This window comes from Hyperolius riggenbachi, chromosome 3, assembly GCF_040937935.1.
Source record: "Hyperolius riggenbachi isolate aHypRig1 chromosome 3, aHypRig1.pri, whole genome shotgun sequence".
NCBI lineage: Eukaryota > Metazoa > Chordata > Amphibia > Anura > Hyperoliidae > Hyperolius > Hyperolius riggenbachi.
Window position 1 is genome coordinate 386,327,926 of NC_090648.1, and position 17,527 is coordinate 386,345,452.

Consider the following 17,527-nt stretch of genomic DNA (forward strand, 5'->3'; position numbering starts at 1 on the left):
AGATATACACATCTGATTGTGACTGTATATATGATGTGTACACAGGAATCTCTTATATATACTAAATAACATCTATGCTGTAAGAATAAAGCCTGATGTGTAGCTGTGTCACTAATAGAGATGGTCAACGAGATGGAAATAATTCTGCATTGATGCTGATTTATGCAAATGTATGCACTCCCTTTGCTGATGAAATCAAATAATTTGATATGTTGTTAAAATTTGGTTTGGTGACTACAAATTAAAGGGTAACTGAGACGGATGAAAAGTAAAGTTTTATACATACCTGGGGCTTCCTCCAGCCCCCTTCAGGCTAATCAGTCCCTCGCTGTCCTCCACCACCCGGATCTTCTGCTATGAGTCCTGGTAATTCAGCCAGTCAGCGCTGTCCGGCCGCATGCCGCTCCCACAGCCAGGAGCATTCTGCACCTGCGCAATAGTGCTGCACAGGTGTAGTATGCTCCTGGCGGCGGAGTGTGTGCATGCGCACTACGCCTGACTGGCTCAAGTACCTGGACTCATAGCAGAAGATCCAGGTGGCGGAGGAGGACATCGAGGGACTGATTATCCTGAAGGCGGCTGGAGGAAGCCCCAGGTATGTATAAAACCTTAATTTCATCTGTCTCAGGTTTACTTTGTTACACAGTAGTACTATACTCTACATATGCACTCCCCACAGAGCTGCAGGGAATCCACTGAGAATGCTGTGCACATTGAACACAGAGGTGTTGTCTGTTTACAATCTCCTCATTCCCCTGCAGAGTACCTGCACATCATTCTTACATGTACCCACACTTACACTGCCTAGGGCCTGATAGATGTTCTTTGTTCCGGTTTGTACCTTTTACAAGTACTCTTACCAAGGACTAGTTTTAGTCTAAAGGGAATAAATATAGTAGTCTACATATCCTTCTCACTTCAGTTGTCTTGTAAAATTCCTAAGCGTTGGCAGTTAAGAGACGAATTTCATGTTACATACTTTTAATCAACAAAATTGTAATATGCAAATTAGAGGAGTCGGAGTCGGTGGAATCCTAAACTGAGGAGTCGGAGTCGGAGTCGGTGGATTTTTGGACCGACTCCACAGCCCTGGTTGAAATTTCAGGAAAATACTAGCCTACCTGAGGTGGGGGCAAAAAGTTAAGATATTACCTACTCCATGCAGCTAGAAAAGACTACCTACTCCATGCAGCTAGAAAGCAAACACTTCAGTAAACCAGAGGTAATCACTGGCTCTACCTTCAAGCAAAGGGAACACATGCACACACAATCTTACGTCTCCAGGGATCGACCACTCCTTTAATTCAATTAAATGGACTGAGCTAGCCTTGGGGCAAGAAAGCTACAGCCTGACCACACTGGCTGCTAATGCTACACGATACAATGTTCTGGCAGATTTACCTGCCAGATCGATTTTTTCCAGCATGTCTGATCTGAATTTCGATCGATTTTCTGATCGATTTCCATAGAAGTGAACGGAAAAGCAATCGAAATTCAGATCGGAAATTTTGGAAAAGATTTGTTTTGGCAGGTAAATCTGCCAGAAAATGTTATCGTGTTTACCTAGCATAAGACACATATGCAAACTAGGGTGACCATGCTCATCCTGCTGGGACTTAAATCACACTTGTAGTGAGAGGAATATGGATGCTACCATATGTGTTTCCCTTAAATGATGCAAACTGCATATGGCTGTCCCTCTACAATGAAAACAAAGACATATAAATGCAAAGTGATTTTATTGTCCAGAAACCAAGAGAAAAATGCATGAACTTTTCTTCAACGCAAGATGTAAAAAGACACAATCAGTGGAAAAAAAAAAATCTTTCCATGTATATAGTTAAAGGGAACCTTAACTGAACGGGGGGTAAAGAGTTTCACTTACCTGGGGCTATTACCAGTCCCCTGCAGCAGTCCTGTGCCCTCGGAGCCGCTCTGGAATCCTCCGGTCCCCCGCTGTCACTTAGTTTCGTTTTTGACGACTCACCAGTCGGCCGGCCGCCATGCGTATTATTAGATGCATTCCCTTCTGCAATTAGCGCTGTTGCGGACCGCAACACGTACAAAAATACGCGTTGCTGCATTCCGCACATGTAGATATGTGGCAACGCGTATTTTTGTACGCGTTGCAGTCCGCAACAGCGCTAATTGCAGTAGGGAATGCGACCAATAATACGCATGGCGACCGGCCGACTGGTGAGTCGTCAAAAACGAAACTAAGTGACAGCGGGGGACCAAAAGATTCCAAAGCGGCTCCGAGGGCACAGGACTGCGACATGGGGCTGGTAATAGCCCCAAGTGAAACTCCTTACCCCCCGTTCAGTTAAGGTTCCCTTTAACACAGTAGAGGGGATGTCTACTTGTTTCGTATCGTAGTGACCCTTCTTCAGGCCTTTATATACATAGTATATCCTCAAGATGTTTGAAGTAGGAGCCGCATAACAGCAGGATGACTAGTCCCTGGTTGTCCTGCTGTTATGCGGCTCCTGCTTCAGACATCTTGTGGATGTACACCATGTATATAAAGGCCTGAAGAAGGGTCACTACGATCAGAAACAAGTGGACGTTGTCGCCTCTAGTGTGTTCACTATATACATGAATAGATTTTTTTCACTGATTGGGGTTGATTCACTAAACCATGCTATGACAAATAGCACACCTTATCAAAGATAACATAGAGTAGCATAGCGAGCGCTCTGAACCCGCAGGGGCTCAGGGCAGGACGAGTGCCATTGCCAATTAGCAGGCATAAGTTTGTAGCGCTCTCTATGCTACTCTGATAAGGCATGCTATTTGTCATAGCACGGTTTAGTGAATCAACCCCATTGTGTCTATTTACATACTTCTTGCATTGAGGCTACTTGCACACCAAGACGTTGCGTTAGGTGCTACGTTAAAGAGAACCCGAGGTAGGGTTCTTCCATGGCAATCCCCATACAGAGGCTGGGTCTGCCTATAGAGCCCAGCCTCTGTTGCTATATAGCTTCCCCCAAAGACCCCCCTGCACGCTGTCAGACACCATAAAACACACGCAGCCGGCTGTATTTATCTCACTAATGCCAGTCTCGCCGCTCCCCCGCCTCCTGAATCGTTCCGGTCCCCGCCCACGTCCCTTCCCTCGCTGCTGATTGGAGGGAAGTGACGCGGGCGGGGACCAGAGCGATTCAGGAGGCGGGGGAGCAGCCGAGACTGACGTTAGTGAGGTAAACACAGCCGCATAGCGCGGCTGTGTTTTATGAGGTCTCGCAGCGGGCAGGGGGGTCTTTGGGGGAAGCTATATAGCAACAGAGGCCGGGCTCTATAGGCAGACCCAGCCTCTGTATGGGGATTGCCATGGAAGAACCCCACCTCGGGTTCTCTTTAACGTAGCACCTAACGCAACGTCTTGGTGTGCAAGTAGCGTCAATGCAAGAAGTATGTAAATAGACACAATGGGGTTGATTCACTAAACCGTGCTATGACAAGCCTGGTGCTCTTCGATGTAGACGTCAGAGTGGGCCGCGTTGTGCAGCTCACTCTGGCGTCCGTGATGCGTACTCTTGGACGCATGCGGCATAACGTGGTCCCGCCGGCCAATCGCCGCACAGAGCTGCCGCACCAGGGAGTAAACACTGCACGTCACAACGTGCAGTGAATATTAATTAGCCATGTGCTTAGCCGCTCTCCGATCCTCCCCAACATGACTGAGCATGTGCAAACAGTCTAACGCGGCTTAAGCCGCTGTAACGCTACAGTATGCTGCACTTTCGGAAGAACGTGCAGCGTTACATGTAACGCAACGTGGGCAGTGTGAACAGGCTACTTGTGTTACATTGTTGTGCATTAAGGGAGCGTTACAGGCTGCACTAACGTGCGCCTGTAACGTCTTAGTGTGTAAGTAGCCTGAAGGGGGGGGGGGGAGTTATGCATTTTTCTCTTGGTTTCTGGACAGTAAAATCCCTTTGCATTTATATATCCTTGTATTCACCGCAGTGCTTCAGATTGGTGGAGTGGAACACCTCTAAGGATATAATATTTTTCTCGCAATTATTGGTACCTATACTGCTGTTCCTCTACCCCCTAATAATTTTAGCTATCCCTGAACAAGTATACAAAGCGTGCTGGTTTTAGGTGTGTGATTCAGACACTACTGACGCCTGAAATATCAGCAGGATCCCAGGTTGGTATTGTTTAAAAGAAAATAATTATGCCAACCTCCATATTCCTCACACTTTAGGTGCCCTTTAAATAAGGAAACAAGTGCAAAAGCAGGTGTTGAAGGGAGTTGCCAATTTCCATACAGTGGTTTGGATATTTCTGGCCCACCACATCGCACCGTGTTAAGTGCGCAAGTCTCCAAAGACTTCCATTGCCCTTACGGCGGGGAAGCCTAACGCGGGGTGACACGGGCCACAAGTGTAAAAGAGGCCTTAAAGTGGATCTGAGATTAACTTTTACTCATTGCATAATTGTGTTCCTTTTCTATTGTTTATAGGGCATTCCTCAAGCCAGGGCTGTGGAGTCGGTCCAAAAATCCACCGACTCAGACTCCTTAGTTTAGGATTCCACCGACTCCGACTCCTCTAATTTGCATATTACAATTTTGTTGATTAAAAGTATGTAACATGAAATTCGTCTCTTAAAGAGAACCCGAGGTGGCTTTGTATAACGTTAGTGGGGCACAGAGGCTGGTTGGGCACACTAACACCAGCCTCTGTTGCCCCATGGTGTGTGTCAAAGACCCCCCTGCTCGCCGCTATCCTTCCCGCAGTGCTGGCGACACGCAGCGCGTCGCCAGCACAATGTTTACCCTAGCGCTGTCTGTCAGCGCCGCTCCCCCGCCTCCTCCGCATCGCCGCTACCCGCCCTCGTCCCTTCCCTCCAATCAGCGTGAGGGAAGGGACGAGGGCGGGTAGCGGCGATGCGGAGGAGGCGGCGGAGCGGCGCTGACAGACAGCGCTAGGGTAAACATTGTGCTGGCGACACGCTGCGTGTCGCCAGCATTGCGGGGGTATAGCGGCGAGCAGGGGGGTCTTTGACACACACCATGGGGCAACAGAGGCTGGTGTTAGTGTGCCCAACCAGCCTCTGTGCCCCACTAACGTTATACAAAGCCACCTCGGGTTCTCTTTAACTGCCAACGCTTAGGAATTTTACAAGACAACTGAAGTGAGAAGGATATGTAGACTACTATATTTATTCCCTTTAGACTAAAACTAGTCCTTGGTAAGAGTACTTGTAAAAGGTACAAACCGGAACAAAGAACATCTATCAGGCCCTAGGCAATGTAAGTGTGGGTACATGTAAGAATGATGTGCAGGTACTCTGCAGGGGAATGAGGAGATTGTAAACAGACAACACCTCTGTGTTCAATGTGCACAGCATTCTCAGTGGATTCCATGCAGCTCTGTGGGGAGTGCATATGTAGAGTATAGTACCACCACCTGGATCTTCTGCTATGAGTCCTGGTAATTCAGCCAGTCATCGCTGTCCGGCCGCATGCCGCTCCCACAGCCAGGAACATTCTGCACCTGCGCAATAGTGCTGCGCAGGTGTAGTATGCTCTTGGCGGCGGAGTGTGTGCATGCGCACTACGCCCGACTGGCTCAAGTACCTGGACTCATAGCAGAAGATCCAGGTGGTGGAGGAGGACAACGAGGGACTGATTATCCTGAAGGCGGCGGGAGGAAACCCCAGGTATGTATAAAACTTTAATTTCATCTGTCTCAGGTTTACTTTGTTACACAGTAGTACTATACTCTACATATGCACTCCCCACAGAGCTGCAGGGAATCCACTGAGAATGCTGTGCACATTGAACACAGAGGTGTTGTCTGTCACCCATAAACCTTGTTCAGATTGTGCATGAAGAATGTGTAATAGAGGAAGAATCTCCTCATTCCCCTGCAGAGTACCTGCACATCATTCTTACAAGTATACCCACACTTACATTGCCTAGGGCCTGATAGATGTTCTTTGTTCCGGTTTGTACCTTTTACAAGTACTCTTACCAAGGACTAGTTTTAGTCTAAAGGGAATAAATATAGTAGTCTACATATCCTTCTCACTTCAGTTGTCTTGTAAAATTCCTAAGCGTTGGCAGTTAAGAGACGAATTTCATGTTACATACTTTTAATCAACAAAATTGTAATATGCAAATTAGAGGAGTCGGAGTCGAGGAGTCGGTGGAATCCTAAACTGAGGAGTCGGTGGATTTTTGGACCGACTCCACAGCCCTGTGGAGGACAGCGAGGGACTGATTAGCCTGAAGGGGGCTGGAGGAAGCCCCAGGTATGTATAAAACTTTACTTTTCATCCGTCTCAGTTACCCTTTAATTTGTAGTCACCAAACCTAAAATTTTAACAACATATCAAATTATTTGATTTCATCAGCAAAGGGAGTGCATACATTTGCATAAATCAGCATCAATGCAGAATTATTTCCATCTCGTTGACCATCTCTATTAGTGACACAGCTATACATCAGGCTTTATTCTTACAGCATAGATGTTATTTAGTGTATATATAAGAGATTCCTGTGTACACATCATATATACAGTCACAATCAGATATGTATATCTGACCTTAAAAATACAGGGACTGCTTTATTGAAGCAGCACAAGTAACTAATTTTGATTGGTTTATTTCATTTTTGTGGACTAAGCACAGCTATTACTGTATATATACATTATTTTTAATGACTATTATCTGAGAAATAGAACATTTTATCATATTTTCTATTTTAATTACAGTTACAAATTCATTAGGAGTCGGTGCATTTTTTCCCGACTCCGACTCCAGGCACCCAAAATTGCCCGACTCCATGACTCCGACTCCACAGCCCTGCCTCAAGCCAAATTCTATTTTGTTTTAATACTCTAATTCCCTATAAACTAAACAAGTCACGCCCACAGCCTTTCAGAGAGCCTTGGCACTGTAGCAAGGGCTCATGGGAACTCAGTCTGGGCAGGAGGAGGGGGGGGGGGGGTATTACTAGCCAGAGATTTCTGAGGCAGAGGGGAGGAGGGGGGGGATTAGGCTGAGTGTTGAAGATGCAGATAATCTTTTGCCTGTGTGTAATGTTTACAAACAACATGGCTGCTGTCATTGTATCACAGGAAGAAATAATCATATTCTATTGAAGTTGTCTGTAGCTAGATTTGCTGTGTAAACTATCTAAGCGTTAGATAAGATATATAGACAAGTTACTTGTTATAGTTAGTTTTTCATCTCGGATCCGCTTTAAGTCTACACATATCATAATGGGCATTGTACATACATCATTAAGAGTAAAGGTGCCCATACATTGCTCGATTTTCCTATTCAATCAACCATTCCATCATTTTTAGAATCAGAATCAGAATAGTTTTATTTCGCCAAGCATGACTGGGTCATGCCCGGAATTGGGTTTGGCACAATACATAGCTCTGAAAGGTACATAGGCAAAATAGAGCATCACAAATACAGTGCAATACAAAGGGACAGACAGTAAAAAACATCGTACTCAGGAATATTGCACTCAAGAACGAGGAAATGTATGTACACAAATATACATTCAGCAGACGTAAGCATTATTCCAGGACACTGCTGGATTCTAACCAGGGTGCAGGGACAAAGTCCAATCAGTTAGGGGTGATGGCAGGTTGCTTCGAAAAGCGTATTTATTACAGACTACTACTGTGCAGGTGGTAAGGCACAGATAGAGGGTGGGAGAATGTTACGGGAGTTCAGGAGGCTGACAGCTGCAGGGAAGAAGGAGTTCTTGTGTCTGGTGGTCTTAGTGGGGATGGCCCGAAGTCTCCTGCCCAATGGTAGTGGGGAGAAGAACCCGTGGCCTGGGTGCGAGGGGTCACTTGCGATCTTAAGCGCCCTGGCACCCAGTCTTGAGTTATACAGGAGGTCAAGTGGAGGCAGAGGTCTCCCAATGATCCTCTCCGCCGACTTGATGATCCTCTGTAGTTTGTGTCTGTCACTGGCAGTGGCTCCCGCATACCAGACCAAGATGGAGGAGCAGAGGATCGATTCAATGGTGGAGGAGTAGAAGCAAGTTAGAATCTCCTGCGCCATGCCGAACTTCCGCAGTTGGCGGAGGAAGAACAGCCTCTGCTGGGCCTTCCGCTGGGTTGCCGTAATGTTGGCCTTCCAACTGAGATCTCTGGAGATGGTGGTGCCCAGAAGGCGAGCACAGGCCACTCTGGCCACCTCGGCGCCATCAATGTAGATGGGAGGTGGAGTGGGAGCGGATTTCCTAAAGTCAATTATTAGCTCGACAGTTTTGGCTTTGTTGAGCACCAGACTGTTCTCTATGCACCAGTGGCATATTCTCTCCACCTGCTGCTGATACTCCTGGATATTGTCTTTGGTGACGAGACCCACAATGGTAGTGTCGTCAGCAAATTTTATGACTTTGACAGAGTCCGCCGTGGATCTACAGTTGTTTGTGTAGAGGGAGAACAGCAGTGGAGACAGGACGCAGCCCTGGGGTGCCCCTGTGTTGGTTCTCATTTCCCTGGAGTAGATGTCCCCCAGTCTGACAACTTGGGATCTCCCAGTAAGAAAATCCGTGATCCATGAGCGTAGGGTGGGGTGGACCCCAAGTGTGGCCAGGACATTCTGAAGGATGTGTGGGCATATGGTGTTAAAAGCCGAGCTGAAGTCTAGTAGCAGTACTCTGGCATACGCATCTGGTCTGTCGAGGTGGTTAAGGATGTATTCCAGGCAGATGTTTAAGGCGTCATCAGTAGACCTATTTGCCCTGTAGGCAAACTGGAGAGGGTCCAGAAGGGGCAGGGTGGATAGCTTGAGGATGGATAAGACCACTCTCTCTAGTGACTTCATGATGACAGACGTCAGGGCCACAGGCCTGAAGTTGTTGAGGTCCGTGATGCCTTGTTTCTTTGGCACGGGTACGATGGTGGACCTCTTGTAGCACGCAGGGACTCTGCCCTCTGCCAGTGACTTACTGAAGATTGCGGAAAGGATGGGAGCAAGTTGCCATGAACAGGTCTTGAGGCAGGCTGGAGACACACCGTCGGGGCCCGAGGCTTTCCTGGCCTTTAGCTTGGACAGGAGGCGCCGGACATCTGCCTCGCCCACTTCCAGAGGGAGTGGGTCTTCGCTACTTGTGTCACTATTTGCGTGGACTGGGGGGAGGGTCAGAGGTGTTTTTACGTGGTCGTGGGAAAATCGATTATGTTCCATTCTGCTCAATCAAGAGAAATTGGCAGATATATGCCCGATTCCACAAATTTACTTGGTCAAACAGGTTAGAAAACCAGAAACCAATTATCAACATCACAAACAGAACTCAAATCCTTTTAAGCAGAACAGATTGACCAAATGATCATGCTATCATATACAGATGTACCTGGCTGGCACGCTTTTAGTGGACCTTCAGTGTATCTTAATTGTTAATGGCAGGGACACTATTTCTATATTCTATAATGTATTGGGATAGCCACGGTTTCATTAAAACTCACTGCTTGCCCACTCTATTCCATATAAGAAGCAGCCCTGCCCCTGTTACAAAATAACACTAAGGTATTTCTCTAAAGGCAAGGTTGCATCTTTCACAGCACAGCTTCCAGCACTGTAGCCAGTCACCATCACTGTGGCATAGGAGATTCCTCGTTGAGGAGAGAGGAAGGCACTAGTCTACTTGAGGGGACTTAGCAGGAAACATTTCTTCAATCACAGCACCATCTACAGCGCAAAGTGTTGCAGTTGGCTGAATAGTGTGGGTGTCATTTACCACAGCCTATTTGAAACCCAAAAGTTTGACAGGGTGCTGATCCGCCCAATCATGTTAGCAGTATTTCTCTATGAGGTTTCCTGCTGGATCCCATTAGACAAGCACCAAGAGCACAATTCACAAAAATGGAGAAGCACCCATGCAAGAAGACCTCTGTGTGCCTTAGCTCATGGTCACAGTACCTAGTGACCCAGTAACAAAAATTCCACAAAGCTGGCACCACCGAATGTAGTAAAAAAAGCTCTTTATTCAAACGTCATTAAAATGACATTTAGTCAGTAATCAAAAAATGTAGCAATGGCATTGCTACATTTTTTGATTACTGACTGAATGTCATTTTAATGACGTTTGAATAAAGAGCTTGGTACTTATCCGTTAGCCGGGCGCATCCGGCAGGTGGCGCTAATTACTATTCCTCCTCCAGGCCGACATGGATAGTAGGGAAAGATGTAACTCTGGTAGAGTTTTGTCGCCACCTGCCGGATGCGCCCGGCTAACGGATAAGTACCAAGAGCTTTTTTTACTACATTCGGTGGTGCCAGCTTTGTGGAATTTTTGTTACAAGCACCAAGAGAAAATATTGTGCAACTAAGCCGTGGTCACAGTGCTAGGGGCTGACAGCGAAGCTGGAGGCTGGGCTGTAAAAGATTTAACCCCGCCTTCAGAAAAATGTCAATGTTATTCTGGAAAGGGGCAGGGCCTTCTTGTATGGAATAGAGTGGATGTAGGGGCGAGCAAATAAAATTAAGGCTGTCTAAATGCGTTATATAAAGGGAAAGTGTCCCTGCCATTAAGTTAAACTGGAAGTCCACTTAAAAGCAGATATCCAGCCCAGAAAATAATGTTTATGCAAGGCAAAGTTATAATTACCTGCGCTGTTTGGTGCTCTGTACTCCTCCCCAAATCATCCAAAAGAGTCCCACCCTCTAAAAAAAAAAAAAAAACATTCTGTTCTCTCTATCGAGATAGAGAAAACTGAATGGCATTTTTTCAGGGGGCTAGGCCACGCAGCAGAAGTCAGGCGATTAAGAGGCAACTTTGGGGGACAAAGCAGCACAGGTAATTATAACTCTGCCTTACAGGAGGGCTCGTGGAGATTAGGATTAAGGCTAGATATACACTTAGACTAAAAGTACAAAGGTAATATATCACTTTATTTACAGAGCGTCCATAAATTTACTGATGACTGGCAACACCATACAGACATTTGTGTTGGCTTGTAATTGTTACCTGCCTGCAGTTTGTGAGAATTCTAATATTAAAGGAAGCGAGAAGAGATTTGTCCTCTTAAACATATGCAACACACAAAATAGGTTTTGACGTTCTCAAGGGAAAGAAAATGTAAATATTATGCTAGTGTCATGAAATTATGTTTCAAGAAAGAAAGCTTTACCTACATGGTTTTTTGACATCCTTGATCTTCATGGCTCTTGGGTACGTTATTCACTGTGAATGAAAGATGCAAAGTCACAGATAAGGCAAGAAAAAAAGACAGAATACAACGTGCAATAAATCTTCTCCGCACCGCAGGTGGTAAGCAGAACCGCAGAGCATTCACCAACCCTACTCAGACCTCTGCGAACATCACCTCCCTGCAAAGAATTACACATTTGCTCCACCCTTCTGCTTCAGCCATACAAACAATCATAACATCCTCTCCGGGTAAGTCCGGTACGGAAATGACGTCAGCACATAAAGCCACATAGCCATTTGGGAAATGTAGTTTTCATTGATCTTGTGCGCCGGTGTAATGTCTGATTGCGCTGCCCGGAAGCTCTCTTCCACACTGAGTAGCACGCATGCTCACTTGCTCAGTGTGAAGTTAATGATGCTGCTGGAGATAAAATGCGAAATATCTCCGCTCCCACACCTCTTACACTCCCCAAATTTTCAGGGTAGGGGGACCCCCCCCGAACGACCTCTATGCCAAATTGCAGCCCCCGAGACCCACTGGTTCAGGAGATAGATTAGAGAAATCTATCTCGGGAACCGGCGGGTCTCGGGGGCTGCAATTTGGTTAAGAGGTAGTTGGGGGGTCCCCTCTCTACCCTGAAAATTTGGGGAGTGTAAGAGGTGTGGGAGCGGAGATATTTAGTATTTTACCTCCAGCGGCATCATTCTACAGGAAATGTGGCCGCACAGACTAGTCTCCTACTGCGCATGCGGGGCAGCGCGATATCCACAGGCAGCGTAATCAGACACAACACCAGAGTGTAGCTATATGCGCGTTAACCCACCCATTCTTTCTTGTTACATGATATGAGCCTTGAAGGAGTGAAATGTTGCGTGGAGTCGAATAAAAAGAAACTGAATTTGAGTAGACAGAGCACTCCATGAGAAAATGGACCATCACTATAACCAGTGGCGTAGCTAAGGAGCTGTGGGCCCCGGTGCAAGTTTTACATGCCCCCCCCCCCCCAAGTAGTGATGGGCAAACACCTGGATGTTCGGGTTCGGGAAAGTTCGCCGAACATGGCCGAGATGTTCGGCATGTTCGGGCCGAACCCCGAACTTCCCGAATATCCCGCTTTTGGGGGCCCTATGGGGTCGCAGGCATAAGGGGGGAGCATGCCCCGATCGCGGGGGGGGGGGGTCGGAAATTCCCCCCACCCCCTCCGCTAGCGCTCCCCCCTCTGCCCGCTTCCCCATACAAAAGTTTCAGGAAAGTACCTGTGGTAGTGGATGGCCTGGCAGTGGCACTGTGGAGTGAGGAGGAGGAGTCCGGAGAGTGACGTGTTGAGGAAGAGCCGGGCAGCGGGCGGTTCAGCGGTAGTACCCTTGTGGTACTTCCGCCCTTTCTCTGACCTCACGCCCGCTGCCCGGCCTCCCTCAACGCGTCACTCTCCGGACTCCTCCTCCTCACTCCACAGTGCCACTGCCAGGCCATCCACTACCGCAGGTACTTTCCTTAAACTTTTGTATGGGGAAGCGGGCAGAGGGGGGAGCGCTAGCGGAGGGGGTGGGGGGAATTTCCGACCCCCCCCCCCCCGCGATCGCGGCATGCTCCCCCCTTATGCCTGCGACCCCATAGGGGGGCCGTATTGCGGCATGTTCGGGCGAACAGGGCCCTGTTCGGCCGAACAGGGGCCCTGTTCGGCCCTGTCGGCGGCCATTCAATAGTTCGGGCCGAACCCGAACTTAAAAGGCCGAACACCGTCAGGTGTTCGGCCGAACTCGAACATCACCCGAACAGGGTGATGTTCTGCAGAACCCGAACAGTGGCGAACACTGTTCGCCCAACACTACCCCCAAGCACTCTATACATAACAATTGATTTGGCGCACCAAACCTGCCAAAGACAACCACAGAGTCAGAGTTGCAAGAAGGAGATGGGGAACAGTGTTTTAAGGATTACTACTATTCAAAGCATCTATAAAAGTGATTATTACCAGCACAGGACCAACAGAGAGCTAATACTGTGATGAAGGGTGGACCCTTCGGGGCCCCTCTGGCCCAAGGGCCCCGATGCGGTCGCTACCTCTGCACCCCCTATTGCTACGCCCCTGACTATAACTTGAGAGCTATATGCCACGTGATTTTAATTTTTGAAACGTTTCAGGCTTCTTCTGCACTGTAAAAGCAAGAAGTTTTAAATCAGGATGATACAATTTCAGAATCAGAATCAAATTTATTTCGCCAAGTACAACGGGGTAGTACCCGGAATTATTTTTGGCTCATACAGGGTCGGAGATGGTACAAACACATGCATGCAATTCAACACATACAATCAGGTACAGTAGTACAAGTAAGCATATGCTTATATATACACATGTCACCTACAGTGGTGTGAAAAACTATTTGCCCCCTTCCTGATTTCTTATTCTTTTGCATGTTTGTCACACTTAAATGTTTCTGCTCATCAAAAACCGTTAACTATTAGTCAAATATAACATAATTGAACACAAAATGCAGTTTTAAATGATGGTTTTTATTATTTAGTGAGAAAAATAACTCAAAACCTACATTGCCCTGTGTGAAAAAGAAATTGCCCCCTGAACCTAATAACTGGTTGGGCCACCCTTAGCAGCAATAACTGCAATCAAGCGTTTGCGATAACTTGCAACGAGTCTTTTACAGCGCTCTGGAGGAATTTTGGCCCACTCATCTTTGCAGAATTGTTGTAATTCAGCTTTATTTAAGGGTTTTCTAGCATGAACCGCCTTTTAAGGTCATGCCACAACATCTCAATAGGATTCAGGTCAGGACTTTGACTAGGCCACTCCAAAGTCTTCATTTTGTTTTTCTTCAGCCATTCAGAGGTGGATTTGCTGGTGTGTTTTGGGTCATTGTCCTGCTGCAGCACCCAAGATCGCTTCAGCTTGAGTTGACAAACAGATGGCCAGACATTCTCCTTCAGGATTTTTTGGTAGACAGTAGAATTCATGGTTCCATCTATCACAGCAAGCCTTCCAGGTCCTGAAGCAGCAAAACAACCCCAGACCATCACACTACCACCACCATATATTACTGTTGGTATGATGTTCTTTTGCTGAAATGCTGTGTTACTTCTACGCCAGATGTAACGGGACACGCACCTTCCAAAAAGTTCAACTTTTGTCTCGTCGGTCCACAAGGTATTTTCCAAAAAGTCTTGCCAATCATTGAGATGTTTTTTTAGCAAAATTGAGACGAGCCTTAATGTTCTTTTTGCTTAAAAGTGGTTTGCGCCTTGGATATCTGCCATGCAGACCATTTTTGCCCAGTCTCTTTCTTATGGTGGAGTCATGAACAATGGCCTTAATTGAGGCAAGTGAGGCCTGCAGTTCTTTAGATGTTGTCCTGGGGTCTTTTGTGGCCTCTCGGATGAGTTTTCTCTGCGCTTTTGGGGTAATTTTGGTCAGCCAGCCACTCCTGGGAAGGTTCATCACTGTTCCATACTTTTGCCATTTGTGGATAATGGCTCTCACTGTGGTTCGCTGGAGTCCCAAAGCTTTCGAAATGGCTTTATAACCTTTACCAGACTGATATATCTCAATTACAGTACTTTGTTCTCATTTGTTCCTGAATTTCTTTGGATCTTGGCATGATGTCTGGCTTTTGAGGTGCTTTTGGTCTACTTCTCTGTGTCAGATAACTCCTATTTAAGTGATTTCTTGATTGAAACAGGTGTGGCAGTAATCAGGCCTGGGGGTGACTACAGAAATTGAACTCAGGTGTGATAAACCACAGTTAAGTTATTTTTTAACAAGGGGGGCAATCACTTTTTCACACAGGGCCATGTAGATTTGGAGTTTTTTTTCTCACTACATAATAAACACCATCATTTAAAACTGCATTTTGTGTTCAATTATGTTCAGGGCCGGGCCGAGGCATAGGCTGGAGAGGCTCCAGCCTCAGGGCGCAGTGTAGGAGGGGGCGCACAATTCATTCAGTTGTCATTCCTAATTTTGTATGAAGCAGAAAGAAATAAGAAAAGGGGATACATAGCAGTGACTGCAAGCCAGATAACTGGATATTAAGGTGTTGGGGAGGTTGTGGGCCCTGTGGCCCTCTTAGTCTAATAGCAATCAGTGTGTGACGGCTGGGGTGGGAGGGATGGAGGGGCGCACTTTGGTGTCTCAGCCTTGGGTGCTGGAGGACCTTGTCCCTGCTCTGATTATGTTATCTTTGACTAATAGTTAACGGTTTTTTATGAGCAGAAACATTTAAGTGTGACAAACATGCAAAAGAATACGAAATCAGGAAGGGGGCAAATAGTTTTTCACACCATTGTATAACTGTAGTGAAGGACGTGTGTGGAAATCTGGAGTGCTATGTGAGGGGAGCAGCCTGCCAACTATCGACGGCACTCGCTCGCTCCACAGCAGTTCCAGATGCCTTGCAGTGTGTCCTGGAAAGAGTGGATAGAGGAAGAGAGAAAGGATAGCTAAGAGAGATGAAGAGACGACCAAGGCAAGAAGAGAGAGCAGAGTCCATGAGGCTGCAGATTAAAAAAAAACACCCCTGGATCCGGCCCTCAGTCCAGTTGATGTGCAGGGATCTATGGTGGATGTAGGCAGATGGGACCCCGTGCTTCTGGCTGCTGAAGCGTGCTGGAGGACAGGGACCCGTGGGATAGCTGGAGCCCTCAAGGCAGCTGGTGATGCGGCGGGCTGACTGATGACCACTTGTCCTGGAGCTGGTCCTCTGGTGACTGGAACTAGGCCTTCCAGGGCTTACGGGGATCCAGGGCTGCTGTGTAGGCTGGTCTTGGTGGCCTGGTGGATAAGAGCAGATGGGTACTCTAGAGCTGCACTGTGGTGCTGGTGACTTTAGGGCTCGGTGGTGGGGAGCAGGGCCTGGCTTTTTCCAGTGGCATGCATGAAGCAGGAGAGGAATTGGGGTGAGCGAAGGTGCACATACCCTACGGGCTGCAGTGGTGGAGCGGCCGTGGCCTTGATTCTCAGTGGCCATAAGGAGCAGAACAGGGAGCAGGGTGAGTGGTGGTGTACATACCATCGGCATCGCAGCATTGGAGAGGCCCCGCATGTTTCTGTGATGGCCTCTCCGGGGTGTAGTGGCCCTCAGTACATGGCAGGGTAGTCACATGTCCTTGGCGGCGTCTCATTTCCCTGGAAGTGGTGTTGAACCTACAGCAGTGTGGGACAGGCAGTCCTCGGATCGTCGCAGAGCAGCTGCATTTCCTAGGCTGCGTCTGGTTGCCCCGGCAGCAGAGCCTTGGCTGCACCACGTGGGATCCTGCGGGTCCTCGTTCCTCCTATCTTGCTGGTCCAAAGGCGATGTGGCAGCCAGCAGTGATGGATGGCTCCCTTGCACGGTGGTGGCTAGCCAATAAATGGTATCATCCTGATTTAAAACTTCTTGCTTTTACTGATGGCTAACAGGGTACAATACCCTACTGCTACTTCTACACTGTAAGGCATACATGTCAAACTCTGGCCTGCGGGCCAAACCCGACCCTCAGAGCCATCAGATTTGGCCCTCAGGTGCTTTCCCCACTTTGCATTATGTTTGGCCTGCTCTAGACCACCAGAGAAGCCCACTAGAAAGACCAGTAGAAAAAACATATAGGCTGGATGGTAAGCCCTAGATCAGGAGGGAAGCCAAAAGGGGAGGGGGAAATCACTAGATACTAGGGAACTGTAAAGGAGAGGGAGGGATCTAGAAACCAGGGGATTGTATGGGGGAGGGAGGGGTGGCACTAGACAGACACCAGGCAACTCTATAGGGGAAGGAGAGCACCACTAGCCACCAGGAAACTTTATAGGGTACCGGTAGGGATGGCCATTAACACTCAGAAACTGAATATATGAGGAAGGGAGGACCACTAAACACCAGGTAACTGTATAGGTGAGGGAGGAGGGCCACTAGACACCAGGAAAACATATAGTGGAAGGAAGGGGTACTAGACACCAAGGAACTGTATGGGGAATGGAGAGGGATATAAGACACCAGGGACCACATTTTCTCCTTAGTTTTCTCCTTGGTGAAATTTTCACAACTTGCCTAAAAAAAATATTTTTTAAGCCACAAGTAAGAAAATAGAATAGTTTTGATAGTACTTTTTCACCAACTTTTTGGTACTTTTTCAATTGCAAAGTGCTGAAAAACTATTTTAAATGCAAAATGAAAAGTTATCACCTAGGAGAAAACTCAGGAGAAAATATGAATTGCATATTGGCTTATGACTTGGTCCCAGAGCTCAGTTTTGGCCCACTTTGTTTTTGAGTTTGACACCCTTGCTGTAAGGGCTGGCGCACACCAAGAGCACTTTTTAAAACGCTTGTGCTTTGAAAGACGTTTGGCTAATGTATTTGAATGGGATGGAGCACTCCAGAGCGATGAGTTTTTTTCCCA

At 47.3% G+C, this 17,527-nt stretch overlaps 1 protein-coding gene across 4 annotated transcripts in view; it reads right to left on the reverse strand.

Moving 5' to 3' along the window:
• Nucleotides 1-11,597, reverse strand: part of PANK3 (pantothenate kinase 3) — an 82,531-nt gene extending 70,934 nt beyond the window's left edge. For 2 of the 4 annotated variants that reach the window (XR_011030505.1, XM_068277397.1), the window contains exon 1: nucleotides 11,128-11,597. Coding sequence is in view for 3 of the 4 variants with exons in the window: in XM_068277397.1 (XP_068133498.1) it covers nucleotides 11,128-11,155 (28 nt within the window). In the remaining variant the exon portion in view is untranslated. Of the gene's footprint in view, nucleotides 1-11,123 lie in introns of all 4 variants that reach the window. The other 2 variants (XM_068277398.1, XM_068277400.1) reach the window with 2 other exon arrangements.
• Nucleotides 11,598-17,527: the final 5,930 nt, after the last annotated feature.